Here is a 23,365-nt window from a genome sequence, read left to right as displayed (position 1 = left end):
AGAACTGGGAGAGTGCATTTGTCTCACTTGTGCTGAGTAATGGCTAGAAAAACTCAAGGATCTGTGACACAAGCAATGAATAATGATGACTACACCAGAAAAAACAGCAGAGCACTGCAGTGAGGACCTGATTTTCAAAGAGCTGACAGCTTCACACTGCCTCTTGGATTTTCTGCCCAAAGAACTGCTGCTCCACATCTCATTTTACAGCTAAACTGTTCCACCAGTACAGAGTGAAAGGCAATGCACAAGTTACCCTGTAGAACAGCAGAGCTTTATCTTATCATCCCATAATTATCTCCAAGGTCACATACAGCATTTAAAAGATTATTCTATTTTTTCAGTGAAACTTGCTGTTAAACCTTTTATTCCTTCTCTTAATAGCAAGTAGTATTTTATTTTATGAATATGTGAGCTAAAGAGACAAGTTCCCCTCACCCACCTCCAAAAAAAACTCTTCCCTTTTCAAGTCAGCAGCTCTCATCTTGGCTACAGCTCCAGCAATGGCTCAAATGTGCAAACAAAACCCAGAGCAGGATTTCCCATGTTCCCTTTGGAACCATCCCTTTCATTCCCTTCTTTACACTGGCCAGGGATGTCAGACTCAGCTGAGTTACCTTTAAGCAGAGAATTCAAGACAAACTCTGAGCAACTCTAGGATTTGGAGAAGAGAGTGAGTAGGCAGGAATTAAACCCCTCTTTTTACTCCACATTGCAGATTAGATTTGGTTCAGGAAACTGAAGAGAAAACCACTTTCCCGACTATCTTGATATAGATCACAGCAACTCCGTTTCTAGACAGACCTCTTCAAACCCAAACGTTCACATCCATCCTGGGTAATAATTCTCATGCTCACAGTTTCTCTCTCTGGTGGACTCTTCCAGATCAGTTCTTAGAGAATATTCAGCATTATCCACCCAGTTTATAGAATCTCAGAATTCTACCACGGTGGGGGTTGGAAGACACCTCTAGGACTGTCCAGTCCAACCCCCTTGCTAAATCAGAGGCACCCACAGCAGCTTGCCCAGCATCACAACAGCCAGATGAGTTTGGAATCTCTTCAGAGAAGGAGACTCCACAACCTCTCTGGGCAGCCCGTTCCAGGGCTCCAGTACCCTCACACCAAGGAATTTTCTCAGCCCAAAGTGCATGTGACACTAAACAGGAGTTTTCCTTCATCACTTGTGTCTTGCCACACTCCCCAGCACGACATCAAACTACCCATATGTATCCCTGAGTCTCACAAACACTTAGACAAAGTTATTCTGTAGTGCATCAGTGACTCACTTCTCAGGAAGTATGAACACCAGAGGATTTAGAATCCAACTCCTAACCTTTTGCTTTCCCCTCCCAGCATTTTAGGATGTTACACTGCTTATTAATTTCTTCCTCTGACAACATTTGCTCTCCCATCTGCCGAGTGCTGTGCTTCATGCAAGCTAACAAGGCCTGGTGGAATTTGGAAATGCAATGAAGCCACACTTGAGTGCTCTGCAGCTCCCTTTATGTGCTCAGCATCACCAGGAACCAGAGCAGAGACAGGATATAGAAAACCACCCTGTGTTCAAGCCCCTGAAACCACCACAGCTTCCAGATGTGCTGGTGTGTCCTGTGCCACGTCAAACCAAGTGTTCTGCTTCTGAACCAAGACCTGAAGAGCCGAGACGCCAGCACTAACCTGCTCTGAACATCTCTGCAGCTGCACAACTTCTAACCCACAACCTAGATGAACTGCCCACAGAGGGAGGACAGCATGATGAACAGATAATAAGATTTCTATAGATAAACACTTCACTTCCTCTTATCCCTCAAAGCTGCACAGGTTCTTTGCAATACTCTGAAGACAGGCTGAGTTGGGGGTGTTCAGCCTGGAGAAGAGAAGGCTCTGGGGAGACCTTAGAGCACCCTTCCAGGATTTGAAGGAGGCTACAGGAGAGCTGGAGATGAACTTGTTACAAAGGCATGGAGTGACAGGACAAGGGGTAATGGCTTGAAACTGGAAGAAGCTGGATTTAAATTAGACAGGAGGAAGAAATTCTTCCCCATGAGGGTGCTGAGACACTGGAACAGGTTGCCCAGAGAAGTTGTGGAGGCTCTAAGCCTATGAAGGGCAGGTTATGAGACTTTTTGCTCTGCTGCATGTCACGTTTGCTCCCAGCAGCAGGCAGGATCAACGTGTTCCTGTATTAACACCACAAACACACAGAACTGGTCCATCATTTACTGTAGCAAATCAAAGTTACAGCAAAAGACATTTCAGCACAACATTTGTCACATCCTATTTTGTTTCCCAGTTGCCGATTTCAGTGGACAGTTTGTACGAAAAGCCATCTGATTCCCACCCCCACACCACCTCCTTTTTCTCCTCCCTATTTTACCTACAGGAATCTAGTGAACATCTATTCCACATCCTCTGACAGAGCCAAGTCAAGCAAATATGAAAACCCCTCCACAAAACACTGAAAACCTCTTTGAGATTCTCTTTTTTAAATTACATTCTTTAAGTAACAACAACAACAGCTCACTGCAGCAGGCAAGCAGGAGGTGACACCACCTCTGTCCTAAACTCTTAAGACAGCATGAACAGCCTCAAGCTGTGCCAGTTAAGGTTCAGGTAGGATATTAGGAACCATCTCTTCACAGAAAGGGTTCTCAGGAACTGGAACAGGCTGCCCAGGAAGTGGTGGAGTCACCATCCCTGGAGCTGTTTAAAAGATGTGTGGATGTAGTGCTGAGGGACATGGTTTAGTGGCAGTGGCTTAGCAGCAGTGGTGGCACTGAGCTCCAGGCAAGCAGTTGTTCTTGATCACTCAAGTTCTCGATCTCAGCTGTTCTCTGGTTGCATGGAAGCTGCCAAGCAGATTCCAGATGATTCTTAAGATAATACTATGATATTTAATGCTAAATGGGTTATGTATTTTTGGGGGTATGGGGTTTTTATCTGCGTGCTTTGCTACAACCCAAACCCCTTAGCCTCCTGCAAGCTCTGTATTTGGCACCAGAAAACAATGCACGCAGCAAGATCCTTGAAGACAACCCTGATGGATGGTCATGGGATAGCCCAACTACAGAGCCAGGTTTCACACCATCTCCTTCAACTCACATTTTCATGTTTCATGTGCTTCAGCAGCCGCAGCTCTCGGTAGGTCCTCTTGGCATGGATGATGGACTGAAATGGTCGGGACAGCTTCTTGACAGCCACACGCAGCTCAGTTTTTGTGTCAAAGGCAGAGCTGCAAGAAAAAGGAATGAAAATTACCAACAGGAATTATTTATAGACCCCATCAAACCCACACCTAGCAACTCCAGGCAGCAGCTATCTGGACACAGAGTCCCTGCTACAAGCATTTCACAGAATTGGTTTGGTGTGAAAAGCCCTCCAAGATCATCCAGTCCAACCATCAACCCAACACCACCATGGCCATTAAACCGCATCCCCACGGGCCATGGCCACACCTTTCTTGAACACCTCCAGGGATGGGGACTCCACCACCTCCCTGGGCAGCCTGTTCTAATCCCTGACCCCTCCATTTCTGCAACGAAAATCATTTTTGAGGCATCCTGGTCCACAAACTGCACCCCCACCCAAAATCCCCCCACTCAAGTGTTGGCTTCTGGCAGACATTTCAAGGATGAGTCCTGATCACACAGTAGCAGGAGGGTTGTGGGATTTTTTTTGGGGGGGGGGGGGGTTTGAGATTTCTCTGTCTAAACAGATATGTCCTTAAATAGAAACGTGGCAATAAAAGTGCCCCAGCCTTCTGATCATCTTCATGATCTCCCCTGGACCTCTAACAGGTCAATGTCCTTTTTGTGCTGAGGGCTCCAGGGCTGGACACAGCACTGCAAGGTAAGGTCTCAGCAGAATGGAGCAGAGGGGCAGAATCTCCTCCCTCCACCTGCTCCCCATCCAGGACATGGTTGGTTCTGGGCTGCAAGGGCACAGTGGCAGCAAATCTTCCAGAACTCAGGACTTATTTGTGAGGAACTACAGAAACACAGGCCTTGAGCTGTGAACTGAATTACTCCTCTTTTTTCTCATCTTTGATGTTCTTATCTAAACCAGGTCTGGTTTGTCAAAAAGGAAGGAAGGAAGAGGATGTGAAATCAGGGTTGCACTTGATTCAAGGTAACAAAGGGGTAAAGATGGAATGGAGAGAGTCAGAGAAAGCCAATATTTGTTAATTTAATTAGCTGGAATTAATTTGCAAACAGACTTCTTATCTCAAAGTTGCTCAGCTTCCAAGGAATTTGGTACATGAGGCTTATGAGAAAGAGAAAACAAAAACACAATCTGGTTTCTATGAACAGTTGTCCTTCTCCCAGGGGATGGCTGAACCTGCTGTGCATGATGGAGGTCAAGAGCATTTCCTCCTCTCTAAAGGGGCACCTGCACACCACCTACAGTGGAGACAGCTCCCTGGAAAGACAAATACACAGATCGCATCAGGTTGAAAGGGAGCATCAAAGGTCATCTTGTCCAACCCCACTGCAGCCAGCAAGGACACCTCCAACCAGATCAAGCTGCCCAGGGCCACATTGTGTCTGATCTTGAATGTCCCCAGGGATGGGGCCTCAACCACATCCCTGGCCAACCTGTTCCAGTATTTTACCACTCCCATTGTAAAGAGCTTCCTCCTGATGTCCAGCCTAAAACTCCCCTGCTCCAGTTTCAAACCATTGCCCCTTGTCTATCACCATAAGCCCTTGGAAACAGCCCCTGCCCAGCCTTCCTGTAGCCCCCTGCAGATACTGAAATGCTGCTCTTAGGTCTCCCCAGAGCCTTCTCTTTTCCAGGCTGAACAACCCAAACTCTCCCAGCCTGTCTTCAAGCTAGACAGGAGACCACAGGACCACCAAACTGCCATGGCTGAATCATCATGGTTTGGAAAGGACCTTTCAAGCTCATCCAGTCCAACCCCTTGCAACAAGCAAGGCCATCTGCAACTACAGCAGGCTGCCCAGAGTCCCATCTAACCTGACCTTGAGTACTTCCAGGGAGGGGCATTACTCAAACTCAACCAGACTGTCCAAGAGAATGCCCTTACCAACCACTTCCACAGACAAGTCACCCTTCACACCTCACTCAGCCTGGGCACACAGCAGCAGCCATTAAGGGTTCAGTTTTTCACCTTGACTTCCAACCATCTTCAGCCACTCTTCCTGGTCCCTAAAACATCAATGTTTAAGCTGCAGCACTACACAAAACACAGGATTCTGCGTTTTTTTAAGCTTCTCACACACTGTTCTGCAACCTAGAAACACACCTAACTCAGGCTGCAATTATATGACAATATTTTAATGATACTCAAGGTGTTTTCTAGGACTTAGAGTGAAGATTACTCATCATAATTCAACTCATGCTGTTGTGAGTTAGTCATGAATCCTTAGCAGCTTTCAAACATTGAGGGGACGAAAGGCAACACACACCAGAATCTATCTCATCCTGAAAGCAGGGCATCCCTTTCACATTAACCACCTTGGCAGCTAAGCAGTCAGATTTCTCTCTCAGTTTCCACAAGATGCTCTTCAGAAAGGATTTCAGAGCCACCAGCCTAGGACCAGCTATTCCAGACTCCAAAGGGAATTCAATTTCACCTTTTATAGAATCATGGAACCGTTTCAGTTGGAAAAGACCTTCATCGGGTCCAACCATGATCTAACTCTACCAAGCCTGGTGCTAAACCATGTTCTTCAGCACCACATCTCTGTGGCTTTTAAATACATCCAATGATTCAACCACCTCCCTGGGCAGCCTGTTCCAATGTCTGAAAACCCTTTCAGTAATGAACTTTCTTCTAATGTCCAACCTACACCTGCCCTGCTTCAACTTGAGGCCATTTCATATTGTCCTGTCACTAAATTACTCAGGAGAAGAGACCAATTCCTACCTGGCTCCAACCTCCTTCCAGGGAGCTGCAGAGAGCCAGAAGATCTCCCCTCAGCCTCCTTTCCTCCAGACTAAACAAACTCGGGTCCCTCAGCTACACCAGCCCTGTTTTCCAGACCCTCTACCAGTTTCCATGCCCTTCTCTGGACCTGCTCGAGCCCCTCAATGTCATTCTTGAACTGAGGGGCCCAAAACTGAACCCAGTGTTTGAGGTGTGGCCTCACCAACATCCAGTGCAGGGGGACAATCACTTCCTTGGTCCTGCTGGTCACACTACTGCTGATCCAAGCTAGGGTGATGGTGGCCTTCTTGGCCACCTGGCACAAGCTGGCTCATCTTCAGCTGACTCTTGACCAACACCCACAGGTTTTTCTCTGCTGGGCAGCACTCCAGCCACTCTTCCCCATGCCTGGAGTGTTACAGGAGGTTCTTGTGAGTGAAGTGCAGGACCTGGCACTTCTTTATTTGACATTTTTGAGGTCATATCAAGTTATCACTCCACTGTAGTAGATGTTTAGCCTCCAAGGAGAACTGCAATCGTCAGAACTCAGGCACGTTTTAACCACCACAGTGACATTGTGCATAAGTCCTGGAAAGAAAACATTGTATTGCTGCACATTCACAATCTAGATTTACTCCTGAAGTCAGAAGATTTCTAAGCTGAGTCATATTGAAGGTCTAAAGAACAATCCCCTGCAGATAAAGGCATGCCAAGTAACTTTCTGCCAGTACAGATAACTGCCTAATGTTTTATAGGAGCCTGGAACACAGAGCTACACAACAGCTGTCACCTTGGAGAACATTTTAAAGAACACTAAGCTGCCTTTCAGCAGAGCCTTAGAGCAGCTGCATTTCACTAATCATATTGCAGCTAAAAAAGCTCAACTGGAAAGAAACTGCACAAGTCACTGTTTTAAGTCCTGTTTTTCAAACAAGATCATCACAAATTTGTTGTTTATCACAGCTTCCACATTCAACCTCTTCCATGGTATTGTGCTATGGCACACAAACTGCATCCTCCTCACCCTGGGTAAGCTACAACCACAAGTCTGAGCTAACCTGAACTGAATCCAGAATGCAAGAGGTCGACTAAAACAATTGCTTCACAGAAACTATCCACTCGCTCAACCTACAGCATCTTAGAAGCACCACCTGAAGTAGTCTGAGGCACTGCAGCACACACAAACTTACTGAAGAGTGCAGTTGATTTAAATATTAGATAACCAGAATGCTAATTTAGTGCAAAGGCTGTTCTGATAATAGTGTGCTGCTCCTCACTGGCGCCTATGCTAACACCCACTCTACCCAAATCTCTTCAGTGGTACCTTTGGGGCTGATTTATGCACCTCTAGTTACAGACACAACACCACTCTTCTTGGCATCTGACACTTTCTCACCAACACCAACCACTGACTTCAGTCCAAACAAGCATTTCAAACAGTTACTTTCCCACACACTACAAAGAGTTAGAATCATTCAATCATTTGGGCTGGAAGAGACCTTAGAGATCACCCAATCCAACCCCCCTGCCGTGGGCAGGGACACCTCCTACTAGAGCAGGTTACTCAAGACCCCATCCAACCTGGCTTTGAACACTTTCAGGGGCAAAGCCTCCACAACAACTCCATTTTCTGTTGTAACACAACAGTAAGAAGCTGTTGGTACAACTCATTTGTTGCAAATCTTATTTCTCTTCAGCTATTTTGGCTTCTGCTTCAAAGAAAGAATCACAGAATGCCAAGTTGGAAGAGACCCCAAGAATCATCTGGTCCAACCTTTCCAGGTGATAGTGTAGTTGAAATGAGCTGGCCCAGCACCCTGTCAAGCTGAGTCTTCAAACTGCCCAATCCACTGCTTCCCTTGGGAAACGATTCCAATCTCTGTTCTCATGGTGAAAAAATTTTCTTCTGGATTCCAATCAGGATCTCCCCAGCAGTAATTAGTCCCTATCACCCCTTGTCTTCTCTATGGGACTCCTTGTGAAAAGGCTGTTTCCATCCTCCTGGTAGCCCCCAGGACATAAATCCTGGTCCATGGTAATAAGGTGTCCCCAAAGCCTTCTCAAGGCTGAAGGAACCTTGTTCTCTCACACAGCAGGGCTGCCAGTCCTCCGAGCATTCTCATGGCCCTTCTCTGGACGCTTTCCAGCCTGTCTGCATCTTTTGTGCACAAAGGTGCAATAAAAGCCTCCTTGCAGGACAGACATGCTTGTGCTAATTTCACTTCTTGCTTTCCACAAAGTTCAAACCACTTCCCAAGCTCTGCTCACAGCGTTTCTGTGCATGCCCATCTCCCCCTTGCTCCCTCTTCCTCGTGTGTATCCTGCCTATCCTACCTGTTCAGCTGCTTCATCCCACACAGTTTGATGGTGCTGTTCATATCACTCCTCACACATCTACCACACCTTACTGGAGAAGGCACTTGTCCCTCCAAGTGAACAGGAGGCATCTGCACGCTTTGATAAGGGATTGGTAATCCCAAAGACACACGTTGGTTAAAAAAAAAAGATAAACCACAGAGGAATTGTTACAACCAAGGTGTATTTAAGGTTGTTACTTCATTTCCTCTGGAGCCTCATGTTTTAAAATTGCTTAAGTCCAGTGTTTCTCTTGTTAGCTCAAAATTGTGGAATTTATCTCAGTATCCTCGCAACACCCAGGAAATTCAGGGTCAGTGCTGGTACAACTGTGGGTTAAAAAAGAGAAGAAATTCAAATTCAGACTGGAAGAAGCTGGATTTACACCAGACATCAGGAAGAAATTCTTCTCCATGAGGGTGGTGAGGCTCTGGAACAGGTTGTCCAGAGAAGCTGTTGAGGCTCCAAGCCTGGAAGTGTTCAAAGCCAGGTTTGGATGAGGCCCTGAGCAACCTGGTCCAGTAGGAGGTGTCCCTGCCCATGGCAAGGGGGTTGGAAATGGATGATCTTTAAGGCCTCCTCCAATTCAAACCATTCTAGGATTCTAAATCCCAGGTTTTGGAAGAGCTACATAACCTGATGGCCTACAAATAGAAAAAGCAGATTCTGCAGAAGAGCAAGTCTTGGCTGCTCAACTCCTTTCCAAACAAAATAAAGCAATAGAGACAGCCAACAGGAATTCAACCCAAACTTTCTTTTACAAAGGTATAAAGACAACACACACAGAAGTGCTGCAAAAAATGCAACGAAGTAAACTCCTAAGAGAATGACATCGATGGCAGAGCTCAGCAGAACACCTCTGTGGTCAGGTGGAGCTAGCTGAACTCATGCCCTTTGCTGAGATTTCACATGAAGCTGGTGATCCTGCAGCTGAGCTGTGAGTCACTCATTGATCCCAGCTCCCTCCTGCAACTTCCTGCTGCAGGACGCTGCACCCCACATGAAGCATGAAACTGATACCTCAGGAACCTGCACATGTCTGGGGCTCGATGTGATTACAAAGCCTTTTTCAGGCAACAACAGCAACAACAAAATGTGTGAATATACAAAACCGTTGCAAGAATTAAATGGAACAGCATTTCACACAGCAGATGTCACAGCAATTGTTACACAACTCAGGAAGGCTCCATCTGAGGCTACACAATGATGTTTCTTGATGTTTTAGAACCAAATCCCTCCATTGCCACATCCTTCCAGACTTTTAAAAAATGCAGATGCTGAAAACCAGCCAACTTGGCCATTTGAACTCCCTTTCTCCAACCTTGCACCCAGTACTTCAGAAAACACAAGGATATTTGCTCTAACTTCAAGCACATGCCTCAGGTGCCCAAACCTGCCTGCAGCAAACACCTCACCCTGCATCTACTGACTACAAAATCAAGTCAGGTTCTTACATATGAGGGTGTTCCAAGTCATACTCACATTAGACATTAAAAGCAGCCTACAGTAGCCAGCTCCAAGGTCTAAGTGATTCATCTGCTGGTTTAATTCTATTATTTTCACCCCAACTTTCTAGAAATCCTTCATTTTAAAAAGCCTTGTCTTGCACCTAAATAGCATACTCTAAAGGTTATTTAACCATTCAGTTGAAGGGTGGTGAAAACCCCAGGATTTACTGTCCCAAGTGTACTCCAAAAGCAAAGACTCAATGAAACTGGCACTTTTTTACTGGGGAGAAAGCGATAGAGAGTAGAACAACCATTGCAAGGATGATCAAAGGGCTGGGACACCTCTGCTACAAGAATAGGGTGAGGGAGCTGGGGTTGTTCATCCTGGAGAAGACCTTAGAGCTGCCTTCCAATACCTGAAGGGAATCTACAGAAAGTCTGGAGATGGACTTTTTATAAGGGTGTCCAGAGACAGGACAAGGGGGAATGGTTTTAAGCTGAGGGAGAGTAGGTTTAGTCTGAATCTCAGGAAGAAGTTCTTCAGTACAAGGGTGTGGTGATATTGGAAAGGGCTGCCCAGAGAGCTTGTGGATGAGGCTTTGGGCAACCTGATCTAGTTGAGAGGCATTCCTGCCCATGGCAGTGGGTTTGGAGCAGATGATCTCTGAGGTGCCTTGCAATCTAAGCCATTCTATGATATGACTCTATGAATATCATGAGGTCACTGCAGGAATATCAGGAACATCACATCTGCAGCTTAATAAAACTACACATGCATGCAAGGGGTTGTCTGTTGTGTTGCTGGGGTTTTAGATGCTGACGCACTCTCTGTCACTAGTCCTTGTGAAGTGTATCTTTTCTGAAGCATTATCTTGAGAAGAACATACAGAAAGCCACTAGAGCAGGGGCTGCACCAAGACTTGTGTGCTACAAGCCTGAAATCGCCTCCAACACAAGATTGTCTCATCCTGGCCTGAACACAGTTGCACAATCTTTGAAAGTTTTGACACAGCAAACCCAGGAAATTCATGATGCAAACTCCACAGTTATGGGTTGGGGAAACAAACTTTGGAAGTGTTACAGGCACAATGGAGACTGTGGGAGAGGGGGGAAACAAAAGAGGAATGGGCTAGATTGGGTAGGGGCACCCTGAGAATACAATGGGCATGACACAGTGCAAATTCATTTCTGACTGCATTCAGGAGTTGCAGAACTCGAGGCACCTCCAGGGGCATTAGTCAGCTCCAGCAGTGAGCCCCATCTTGCACCACACTAAACCCCTTTATTTTAACAAACTTAGCATATACATCAGTTAATCTTGCTACTAGAACTGGGTACTCTGTATTGTATGACACAGAAGCATTTGCACGCTTGAAGCGCAGCAGTTTGAAGCAGTGCAGGTTATTTATTACCTATATTTACTTACCAACAATTTTATATGAATTTAAGAACAACTGACAACTTTAGAGGTCCCTTCCAAGCCTGTGCATTCTATGATTTAATTCTGCAGCACATGCAAACCAACTCCTTATCCTTACTAGCAGAGATGCAACATGCATCTCTCCTTACAATACACCATAAATTAAACTCATGACATAAATCTGCACATTATGTTAATGAAAAAGATGCCTGCCTGCTCCAAGACAGCAGCAGAGGTGTGCCAGTCCTCATGCACCCACGTTTGAAGATTCTGCTCACACTTTGACAGAGCAAATTAACCGAGAAAAGAAACCAGAATGTTCATGTGGAGACAGCTCTTAACGCCCCAGTAATCTGTGGACACTTCCATACAGCTCTGCTAGACGACTGCCAGAGTCTAGGTATCAAAGCAATATAAATACAACCTTTGAATGTGTGCAACTCAGTTCATGTTTAATGATCCAACATCCTTCATTTGTAGTCTCTCTGATGAAATGAGTGGTGCATTTTGCACATGTAACCTGTCATATGTTTTGTTCCCATTAGGTAAGCATTAAAAACTAAGCTTGTATTTGCCAGCTCCCCAAATTTCTGCAGGTCTCCTACCAGGACTTCACTCTGCCAGGCAGCTCATACTGCAGCAATTCTGTCATTCTACAGCTATGGAACAAGTTTTTCTCTGTTGGCCAAGAAAATACTGATACCTGCAAACCTGCAATATTACAGACAGGGATGCAAAACAAGCCCTCACAGCCTTCCCTTTCTTCTCCCTTCTTAACAATAGATCTCAATTAAAAAAATATAAATGCCTCAGATCTAACCTAGCCTTCAGGTCCAGAAGGGAAATCGGACGAGAGCTGCCAGGCCCTCAGCCCTGCAGATCCAACCACGGGGGCCTTGCCAGGCTCCATCCCTCTCCACCCCCCGCTTTCCAGCTGCAAGAAGGCACGGTGAAGTATGTCCATATGAGCTCACTAGAGGTGGGGGGGAGGTTGGGACACGATTATCTTGCCCTGCAAAAATGTTTCGGTGCCACCTGCCATGTGGTGCAATCCCCGGCGCATTCCAAAGGCAGGACTGCGGCTTCACGGCAGCACCGCGCTTCAAGCCGGGAGCAAAAGTGCTTCTCGCTGCTACAGAACCGGGGCAGAGGAACCCGCGGAGGACAAGCGACCTCGGCTCCCCGCCGCGGGTCCCCGCAACCCGGGGCACGTTTCCAGGCGGAGCCCCGAGGGCAGGGGCCGGGAGGGCGGGCAGCAACCCCCTCTCCCCCATTCCCCTGCACACCCACACACCCCGGTGCCCTCCCAGCACTCACCAGACGGAGCCGTAGGCCCCGGAGCCGACCGGGGAGAGGTTCTGGTAACGCTCGGGCACCTCCCACACAGTCTTGTTCAGCTCTTGTCGGTAGAACTTGGGCCGCTCCTGAGACATTTCTGCTCCGGAGCCCGCCCCGCCCGGCCCGGCGGGAGGGGGAGGCTCTGCCCGGGGCTGCAGCACTACCACCGCCGCCGCCACCACCTTCTCCAGCAGCGGCTTCTTCCTTCCTTCCTCCTCCTCCTCTTCTCCCCGCCTCGCTGCTCAGGCGGGCGGGGGCGGCCCTGCAGCAGCAACGCCCTCCTCTGCCGCCGCCGCCCGTTGGCCGCCGCTACCGCTGGCGCTCCCCGCTCCTGCCTTCCCCTCACTTCAGGGGCGGCCGCGGGGTCAGCGGGGCGCTGCGGCTCCTGTCACCGCCTTTACCCCTCCTTTCCCTGCTTCCCTCCCGGCTCCCTCAGTCTCTCTCCGGGTTCCCTCCGTCCGTCCCCTTGATGGCGAGAGGCGGGACAGCCACGGGAGGTTGAGGCGAGGTGAAGGGACGGCGGGGCTCGGCCAGGCGGCAACAGCCGGGGCGGAGAAGGGCTGGGGGCCGAGGACCTCCCCTATGCAGGCAGAGCACAGCGCAGGCGACGCCTCCCGTCCTGCCCGGGGAAAGAGCGCCCCGACGCACACACACACCCCCCGCAGCCGCGACAGCACAGCCCTGTCGCTCGTCACGACAACTCTCGCGAGAGCTGAGGCGCCGAGGGCGCAGATGACCCAATATGGAACCAGCGCGGCGGCCTCTCGCGAGAGCGGCCCGGCCGCGACAGGGGCGGGGGCGACGATGGGGACGGGGACAGGGACAGGGCAGTGCACCCGCTTGGGTTTGAAGGGTGCCGATGTTTCCCCTGGAAATAAACTGGCGTCGGAGACTCGCTGCCGTGCTGGCATAGAGGCCTGTCTGAGGCCTTCCTTAGGGTGCGCTCAGAGGGAAAAGGTCACAACTGCACCTAAAGCAGGAGCAGGTCAGTGCTGCAGGGCCAAAGCTGCTGCTTGCAATCTGCAGAGGTGTCTGTTCCCCTCAGGCCTGTGATGCTGTGAGGGACGTTTGCCCTGTAAGAAACTGCCAAAAGCTGGAGTTCCCTCCAGCAGTTCCCTCAGCCCAGCTGTCAAACACTGGCCTTTGATTTCTGCCCCCTTCCCCACCCCCCCGCCCCATTTGTGCATTTCAATACTTTTATTTCTTCAATTTTGAGAGCTGCTTCTGTTCTCTTGTAGCTGGGGACATGGAAAGTTGCATAATGGTAAAACTGAGCCTAACCGAAATGCGTTGGAGCTATGTTCCTGTGTTCTTTGAGGAGAAGAGGTCAAGCTACGGTACTGATAAAACATAAATGCTTCCACAGCCTCATTTTTCCATCTGCCAGAATCCTCTTTTGGGCATCATACTGGGAGGAGACACATCTCTTCTGCCTGAAGAGCCCTCCAGGCTCACCAGAAGGCAATCTTTGTTGGCAGCACAAGAGTATTCCTGATGTTGTTCCAGCAAGGCAAACAGGATAAAACCCATGAAGCCCATTCATCAGTTTTCTTTGACTCTCAGTAGCTCTGTTTTCTTTCTGAATCTCCTTTTGGCTCCAGAGTGGACTGTCGGTGGTTATAGCTGTGTCTGCTCTGCAGAGTCCTCCTAAGAAAGCAAACACAAAGTCTCTGATTCATCATTTACCTGGGCTTTGTTTCAGCATGTCCACTGAAGCTCTGCTGAAACTTAAACTGTTGTTCGAGACCATGGCAGGGTTTGAGAGTGGAGCCTAGCTCTGGGTGAGGTTCCTCAAGGTGTGGTGAGCTAATCTAGCAGCTGCTGCTGCTGCCAGAAGGGACAGGACCACACAGGGAATGGGAAGCAGGAGCCAGCCCTCTCTCTTTCTGTGTAACCAGCTCTTACATCAGCTCAGCTATGTGTGGGACTGCAGCCTCAAACGATGGGTCACATCTAACTGAGGCTGCTGGATAGCAATTTCCTGGTGATAAGTGAAGGCAAATGGAGTCATAATTTGAGCTGCTATTGTGTTTTCTAGCTTTCATTCACCACCAAGACTTGTCATCAAGATTAATTTCATTAAAAGTAAGATCCTTTAGATTGTGCAATAGCCTTCTGCTCCAGAGCTGTCTTTTTTATGTATTAAAAGTAAACAATGGAAGGAGATTAGATGAAGTTCTGAGCAAGAGAAACAAACTATTTGATGGAAAGGGTGGAGTTGTGTCTAATTATGGCAGGAGATCTACAGACTGTCCACCCAGAAGCACCTGGTACAATAAAATGTCTTGCCCAGAGATCAGTAGGAGACTTTTACTCTTAAGGTCATGGCTAATGTTGGAAAGTTTTTCACTGCACTTGATGCTTCATAAGTGGCCACATTTAGCTCATACCTCAGGTTAAACTCTAGCAGTTGTTCTATCACCTGATAGAACAAGTCTCTATCTCCCAGCAGAGAAGGCAGATTGGGAAAAGGAGAGAAGGTCTATGGGTTAAAATGAAAACAGATCTAATGAGACAGCAAAACTGAACCCAATGCCAGCATAAAATGTATAAAATTATACTCAGCCCAGCAAACTGGAGCAGGCACACAAATGGGAGAGCACTCCTGTGGAACAGGAGAAGGGACAGATGCAGGGTCAGGAGGAGTCCAAGCAAAAGCAGGAGCCTAAGCAGGAGACTCCCCCCTCCTCAGCAAACTTCCCCCTTTATACTGAGCATAGATTCATAGAATGGTTTGGCTTGGAAGGGACCTTAAACATCATCAAGTTCCAACACCCCTGCCATGGGCAGGGACACCTCCCACCAGCACAGGTTGCTCAGTGCTCTATCCAACCTGTCCTTGAATACCTCCAGGGAAGGGGCATCTACAGCCTCCCTGGGTGACCTGTTCCAGTGTCTCACTACTCTCACTTGTAAAGAATTTCTTCCTAATATCCAGTCTAAATCTCCCCTCCTTATGACATTCCTGGTATGAGATACAACTCTAGCCAACTGGGGTCAGTTGTCCTGGCTGACTCCAAACAGTTAATGGCCTGCAGCCCATGGCTGGCCTGGGATTCTGTCCCAGCAAAACCAGGTCAATAAGGAAATCTCTTTATTCCCTCCCCCAACTCATCATTTAAGACCCATGCCTACCTTCCTTCCTCATATCCTTTCCCCTGTTTCTTTTCCACTTCCCTATCTCATCTTTTTGTTCTCCATTTTGTATCCCCTTGTCAGCCCAGCATGTGACCAGCTTGGACAATAAAGTGATGGAGAAGGACTCAGCTCTGTAAGGTTCACTGGGGTCAGTGCCCACAGCGACTGTCCAAGGCTGCCAGAAGCTTTGGGAAGATACTTAGTTTGTAAGTAGCAAATCATCAACATTGCCAGGGTATAAAAAAGAAAAAAGGGAAGGAGCAGCCCAGGATGTGGGGTTGGTCAGAGTTTATCTACTGGAAATACTGATCCAAACCCATACAGAAAATAAATCCTGTAGGTCAAGTCCTGCTTGCATCCTTTTGTTCAGGAAGCATTTGACTGTCCTGGGGGAGGTGGGATAGGTTTGGCTGGTTTTGCTCCCCAAGATGTAGTGGGTTTGGATTTTTTTCTCTTCTTCTAGATCAGAACAGGAGGAATCCAAATTCCATCTCCTGTTTTACTGTGGTGTTAATGAGGTCATGTAATGGGTGCATTCAGCACTTTGGACTCTCCAGTCCAAGCTATCATAGGAATGGCACACGGAGTATTTGCGATTCATCCAAATGGAATGCAAAGGCTTGGGGCTGCCTATGGAGGATCCATGCTATGTGCCAGCTGGATCTGTGGAATGCCAGTGCCTGTGCAGCTTTGCAGTGCCTGCAGGGAGCTAACCATAGCCACAAGGCTTAGAATCCCAGGATCACGGAATCGTTTAGGTTGGAAAAGACCTTTAAGAACATCAAGTTCAGCTGCTGACCCAGCACTGCCAAGCTTCTGTGCCTGCTGAGTGTGAGGCTGTGCAAAACCACTGCAGAGATGGAGATGTAAAACACATTGCACATAGCTTAGGTTATCTGAGTCTTTTCAGCTTCTCCTTGGGGAGGTTCAGAAAGAACTCATGATGGTTTTACTTACAGTAATGAAGCACTGGAGCAGGGTGCCCAGAGAGGTTGTGGAGTCTGGTTTTGACAGTCCTCTCGGTCAAGTCTCAGCTTTGAGGTCCTTTGTACCCCTGAGGACAAGGAGCTATCACAGGAACCAGTGCAGAGGAGCTGGCTGGAGTGTCATGGAGGTGACTCCTATGCAAAGCAAAGGACCAGTGCAAGCTGCTTCACATTTCCCCCCAGCATGTTACTATGAATCATGGATTTGGCTCCTGGGCTTCTCCGTGGTCTTCTCCATGCAGTTTCTTGCTGTGACTGAACTGCTGATAGGTTTACATTCTTCATTTCTTCAGAAGCTGGCTTATTAAAATGCTGTTTACCTGTGAGAAGGTTCTTCACATTAGCATAATGAGAGGGTTTGTGGAGCTCTGGTCTCTTAGGTCAATTGGCAATTCCTTCCCTTCCTCCCCTTTATGGCAACTCATAGAATCATTTCAGTTGGAAAAAAACCTTTAAGATCATCAATTCTCTAGCTCTACCAAGTCTGATGCTTAAACCATGTGCCTCAGAACCATATCTCTGCAGCTGTAACCACCTCTATGGATGGTTCATGGCAATCCATCGATTTTTTGTCCTTTACATTAAAATCTTCATGATGTGCATCTGACCAGTTGAAGGCTTCACTCACAAAATGGCAGGAAATGGAAATTTTCAGGTAAGATTTTGGAAACATTAGATACCTACTCAAAAACACTAAAAAAATGTTATATCTCTACATGAAAATAGACTGTTTGATACTACACAGAATGATGGTGGAGGGAAGAGATGTGAGAGGATGAATTCCTTGCTGCAAACCAGCCTGCAAAACAGACTGTAACCATCTACTTCTCTGCAGTCTTCTTTTCCTTGCAATGGTACAAATGGTATCAAACATTGCCCATGCTGAACTTCCATCCTTTAAAGGATGGAAATCATCCTTTAAACCAGCAGCTCTTAATTCTGTAGATGGTGTTGGCCTTTTTCCTCATACTTTGAGATTGTAGGAATTCAGTGAAAAATACACTAAAATCTGCTTTGGTGTGAGGGGGCTGGAGGCTGGGAGCAGGCTGCCCAGAGAGGTTGTGAAGTGTTCTCTGGATAGGTTCCAAACCCACCTAGATGTTGTGATCCTGGGCAAGCTGCTATGGGCATCCCTGATTTAGCAAGGGAGGTTGGACAGGATGATCTCCAGATGTCCCTTCCAATCCCCACCATGCTCTCTGAATTCTCCTTTTTTCTCAGGTATTTGCCCTTTTCCAAAGGGATCAATAATCCAATTTGTCTCTCTGAGCTGTGTGTTCCTGTTTGGGGAAAGGCATCTCTGTTTGCAGGCTGCAGAGGCATCAAGCTGAATTTGTTGGCTTTGTTTTTAAATTGTTTCCATTTCTCCAACAGAGCCAGGACCCTGCCAGGGCACAGCAAAACCAGAGGTTACTGCACCAGCTCCCATGGGGCTGATGGGGGAAGAGGAGGACAGTGTGAGCTTGGTTTCCTGGAGAACTGAGGTTCATGCACATGCTCTTTCTGTCAGTACTCTGCAATAATTTTTAAGCTCACTGTGTGTCTCAGCCAAGTTTGAGCTGGGCTGACGGCTGCAAGTTCCAGGAAAAGCCCTTGTGCTGAGTAGAAGATTCCAGTAATTGCCCCACCTAGGAAAGAACCCTGCCTTGGCTCATCATCACATGGATACTGCCAGGCAGGGGTCTTAGAGCTGAAGGATGTGAGAATGAAGGCAAAAACCTTTCCACATCTGCAGCAGAATAAGGGTTCTGCTGCTCATGGAACAGCTTGATTAAGGCTCTTATCTTGGCATTGTCCAGGATAGTCTGTACAAGGATATTGACCTTGGACTCTTCCCTGAACTAAAAACTTCAAAGAGTGGAGATTCAGCAATCTCTGTTTAATGGATGTGGTGGGGAGGGTTGGGAGCAGCCACCAGGCAAGAAGTGACAGTGGTTCCCCAGGGTCTGCTGTGAGATGCTTGGAGTGCAGATGGAACCCATGATGGCTTGGTGGTGTCCACTTTGGCAGCCCCTGCTAGCTCATGTCCTCAGCAGCTTGGTGATGTCCTCTTCAGCAGCCCTTTCTCACTGATGTCTTTGGCAGCTCAGTGATGTCCACTTTGGCAGCCTCTGCTAGGTCCTGTCCTTGGCAGCTGGGGACTTGGCGTGTCCTGATCTCCCACGCCAGCATGGCCTCTCACTGCTCTCATGACATCACCTTGGCATGGGAACCACACTTGACTGGCTCAGCAGATCAGCCACCCTTGGCTTACAGTAATGTTTGGGTCCATTTCAGGAAAGAAGTTTGCTCTTGGAGAAGAATTAAGACTTTTTCTCTGCAAATCCTTCTGACAACAAACTTCTCCTGAAGAGCCAATAGCAGATAGCTCAGGCTCAGCCTGGAATCAAGCAGAGCCAAGCTCTCTCCAGCAGTATTGTTCATCCCTTCTATCGGATTGCCAGCACCAAAGCTGGTGGAAGAAGAGATGGAACTATACCAGCAATCCTGGAATTACAGCTGGTAGGGAATTGGGATGTGTGGAGAGAGGAGAAGGGTACAGTTAAGCTGCAGTTCTGGGGATTTTTATCAGCCTTTGAGCCTCTTCTTGACTTTTTCTGTTCTCAAAATAGGCAGCCTGCCTGATGCCTCCAGGAATTCTGTTGTTCTGAACAAAAAGCAACTTTTTGGTTATTGCTTCTGAGCATTTTCAGGTAGATGCACTACCCACCCATGCCCAAAGTGTTGCAATGGGTCATTCCTAATTTTGTAGCTAATTCTTGCAAATTAGTTGCCCTTGCTTTCTGAAATGCTGTAGAAGTTTTAATGTCCTAACTTAGCACTTCTGATATATTTCTTGGTCGCTAATTAAACCAATCTGCTGCATTCCAACAGGTGACAGGCAGGCACTTCCATTTTTCTCAGATGTGTCTGTGTCACAGACTGGCTTGGGTGGGAAGGGACCTTTCAAACTCATCCAGTCCAATCTGCAACTAGTACAGGCTACTCACAGCCCCAACCAACCTGACCTGCAATGGTGCCAGGCACGGGGCATCTTCCACCTCTTCGGCAACCTAGACCACTGTCTCACCACCCTCAGTGTCAAACATTTCTCCCTTCTCTGCAATCTGAATCTGCCTCTTTTATTTTCAAACCATCACCTCTTGTCCTGTCACAATAGGTCCTGCTTAAAAGTCTGTCCCCAGCTTTCTTCTCATCCCCTTTAAACCCTGAAAATGGAGCCTTCTCTTCTCCTGGCTGAACAATCCTAACTCTCTGAGCCTGGCCTCATAGGAGAAGAATGAAATGAAGCTTCAAAGAAAACATTTCATTATTACTCTTCAGCACTTTGCTGACATTGATATTGTCTGCACCAGCAGACATGTTGCTGAGGGACATGGTTTAGTGGTGACCTGGCGGTGCTGGGTTAACAGTTGGACTTGATGATCTGAAAAGTCTCTTCCAACCAAAATGATTCTATGATTCTACGACATAACATGGTGCCTGCCCATTATTTCTTCCTCAGTACCTTTCTAAGCCACAACTAAATCCCAGTAAAAATATAGTGGTATCCTCCCCAGCCCTGTTTCTATAGCCCTTTACTGAAATCCTGAAGAATAGATGAATGTATTCACTTTGTGCTGAGGAGCCATGAGAACTGTGGACTTAGATGCAGTTAGCACTCAAGAAAAACAATCGACTCAGTTCTATTTTCTGTAGATCAGCCACAGAGGGTTGATGCAATAATATCAGTACAGCGAGGTGAGCTGCAATTGCACTGAAGCAGAAGCATTTAACTGTGCCAGCAACATGCATCACAAGGCTTCACCATGCCCTCATCTGGAGAATTATCTCATGGCACAAACTGCCTGGTGTGAAGAGCTGCAGGTGAGTCCATGGACTGTGTATATGCAACATTCAGTCCTCATTTTGGGGCAAAACATGGACTTAAGTGATGGATGCTCTCCACAACTCCCTGACAGGATGTTGGAGGAAGGTGGGAGTTGGTCTCTTCTCCCTAGTGTCAGGTGATAGAATGAGAGGAAATGGCTTGAAACTGTACCAGGGAAGGTTTAGGTTGGGTATTGGAGAAAAAAAATGCACTCCTGTAAGAGTGGTGAGGCACTGGAACAGGCTACCCAGGGAGGTGGTAGAAGCACCATCTCTGGAAGCATTCAAGAAACCTGTGGCTATGGCACTTGGGGACATGGTTTAATGGCCATGGTGTTCTTAGTTTGACAATTGGACTTGATGATCTTAAAGGTCTTTTCCAGCCAAAACAATTCTATGATCCTTTGTGTACAGATCCTGAGCTCTGGGCTAACTCCCTTATGGTGTGAAGAGTGCCTTCTGCTGCTGGGCATTGTGTGGTTTCTGGATGTGCAAAAACCAGCAAGGTTCTGAACTCTGCAGCTCCTGGCTGCTAAATTCTAGCAGTGATACAATGGCTCATAGGAATATCTAATTCCAAATTTTCTGTAAGGTATTCCAGTGAGGTCTTCTTATATTTAGTTTCATTTCTTCCATTTACACTCCTGTTGCTTCCAAGTAATTTCTAAAGGGAATTCACATTTTAAGCTGCAGTGGTAGAGGATTTTAGTGAGCGTTACTGTGCAGAGTTGCTTACAGTAGAGGAAACTGAGTCCTGGAAGCTTCATACCTTTTGTATTGAAAGACAGGAAAAACTGAAAGCTCAGATGGTGTTGAGTAATTCTCAAACCACATATGCTTCCCTGCATTGTTTTGGACAGTGGCTTCATGCCAAGCTCCTTGCAGCTCTGTTCAAAACAGGGTAATACAAACCCCACAAAAAGCACAATTTCCAAATCATGTTGGCTGTCCTGCAGCAGCCTTGGTTCAAGATCAAGTGTGAATCCTGACTGTTGGCACCATCAAAATTCTCCACTGCAAACTTCAGAGATTTATTTATTTATTTGGCTTGGTCTGCAAAGTTTTGAATCTTTCCTTCCAACCCCTGTGACTCTGCAGAGCTGAGCACCAGGGGACAGCTCAGACGTCAGTATGTCAGCATTCAAATTATGGGTCTTCATGTTGCAAAACAAAAATCCGGCTGAGAGGAAGTCCAGAAGATCCTGATCTCTTTCCCTTATAGCTGTGTGGTGCTGTAACTCTGCTCCCTCGTGTACACAGGGCTCCTGTGTTTAGCCAAACCCAAATCCATGGACACAGGCTGTGAAGTGACCAAGCACGTACTTTATGGCCAAGGACTCCACCTATACCTCTAAAACAACCCACAGAAGTTAGAGATCAAAGACTCATCTGTAATCATGTGTTGGGAGGCAGCTTGACGTTCTCACCTGACCTAGTTGTGACAACTCCACCTGTTTTATGCATAAAGCAACTTTTTGATGTCTTCCCCAGCTGGTGGTTGGATGTTCTCCTGCAGAATCCCTGGCAGCTCCCCCTCTGTGTTGAATTAGAGGATACAGATCCCAACAGGCAGATGGTACAAAGTGTACATAACCACCACCAGTGCTGCACTAGTGACATGGGGCTGTGGTGCATAAATGGCTGCAGAAAGCAGCTGAGGAACATCACGAGTCATGTAGAGAGAGGCAGAAGCTGTTCTTGGGGCCATGCCCCGTGGTGTGTCACACTGTGCAGGAAGCCAGGAGGAAGGACCAGATAAACCAGTTATGTGTGGCCATTGTCTGAAGGCATTTGTTCTGCTTTAAAAATTAATGCCAGGTCAATGGCATCCTGGGGTGCACGAAGAAGAATGTGGCCAGCAGGTCAAGGGAGGCTCTCCTCCCCCTCTACTCTGCCCTGGTGAGGCCGAATCTGGAGTATTGTGTCCAGCTCTAGCTCCCCAGTTCAAGAGACAGGGAACTACTGGAGAGAGTCCAGTGGAGACTTCGAAAATGTTGAGAGGCCTGGAGCATCTCTGTGAGGAGGAAAGGCTGAGAGCCCTGGAGCTGTTGAGCCTGGAGAAGAGCAGCCTGAGAAGGGATCTGCTCAGTGTTCAGCAAGTGCCAAAACATTAGGGGGTAAGAGGCTGGGGCCAGACTCTTGTCAGTGGTGCCCAATGACAGGACAAGGGCCAACGGGCACAAGTTGGAACCCAGGAGTTTCCATCTGAACGGAAGACAGTGTACTCTGACGGACAGAGTTAAAAAAGCTGCGTCCTGGAATCAAAGCCAGAGCAGACAGGGCTCATGCTCCGGCTGCAGCCAGTGGCTGTGGCTCCCCCTGCCGGCTGTCCCGGCTTTGACTCAGGCACAGCGCGGCCAGCAGCACTGCAGCAGGGATCAGCAGCCAGTACTGGGCATTGGTGAGGCTACACCTCCAACACTGGGGTCAGTTTTGGCCCTTCACTCCAAGGACATTAGGGGCTGGAGCAGGTCCAGAGAAGGGCAACGAAGCTGGTGAAGGGACTGGAGAACAGGGCTGGTGAGGAGCAACTGAGGGACCCGGGGGTTGTTCAGCTTGGACAAATGGAGGCTGAGGGGAGACCTCATCTCTCTCTACAGCTCCCTGAAAGGAGGCTGGAGCCAGGCTGGGTTTGTTCTCTTCTCCCAAGGAACAAGTGAGAGGACAAGAGGAAACGGCCTCAAGTTGCAGTTGGGGAGGTTTAGGTTGGCCATGAGGAACAACTTCTTCCCCTTGAGGGTTGTTAAAGCCTGGCTGAGGGAAGTGGTGGAGTGCTCATCCCTGCAGGCGTTTTAAAGCCGCGTAGATGTGGTGCCGAGGGCCATGGTTCAGTGGTGACCTGGCAGCGCTGCGGTAGCCGTTGGCCCCGGTGACCATTTCAGTCCCTTCCCGCCCAAACGCTCCCAGCGCTTTATGAC

The 23,365-nt window shown here is 47.9% G+C and overlaps 1 protein-coding gene across 2 annotated transcripts in view; it reads right to left on the bottom strand.

Moving 5' to 3' along the window:
* The window catches only part of MAPK14 (mitogen-activated protein kinase 14), a 28,447-nt gene extending 15,452 nt beyond the window's left edge, over positions 1 to 12,995 (bottom strand). For both annotated transcript variants that reach the window (XM_009902627.2, XM_009902628.2), the window contains exons 1-2: positions 12,433 to 12,995; positions 3,105 to 3,234 (exon numbers count right to left, since the gene is read on the bottom strand). In XM_009902627.2, coding sequence (XP_009900929.1) covers positions 3,105 to 3,234; positions 12,433 to 12,548 — 246 coding nt within the window. In that variant the 5' untranslated portion in view covers positions 12,549 to 12,995. The remainder of the gene's footprint in view (positions 1 to 3,104; positions 3,235 to 12,432) is intronic.
* Between the last annotated feature and the right edge of the window lie 10,370 nt (positions 12,996 to 23,365).

This window comes from Dryobates pubescens, chromosome 35, assembly GCF_014839835.1.
Source record: "Dryobates pubescens isolate bDryPub1 chromosome 35, bDryPub1.pri, whole genome shotgun sequence".
In the NCBI taxonomy this organism is placed as follows: domain Eukaryota; kingdom Metazoa; phylum Chordata; class Aves; order Piciformes; family Picidae; genus Dryobates; species Dryobates pubescens.
This window is presented reverse-complemented; position numbering and strand designations above follow the sequence as displayed.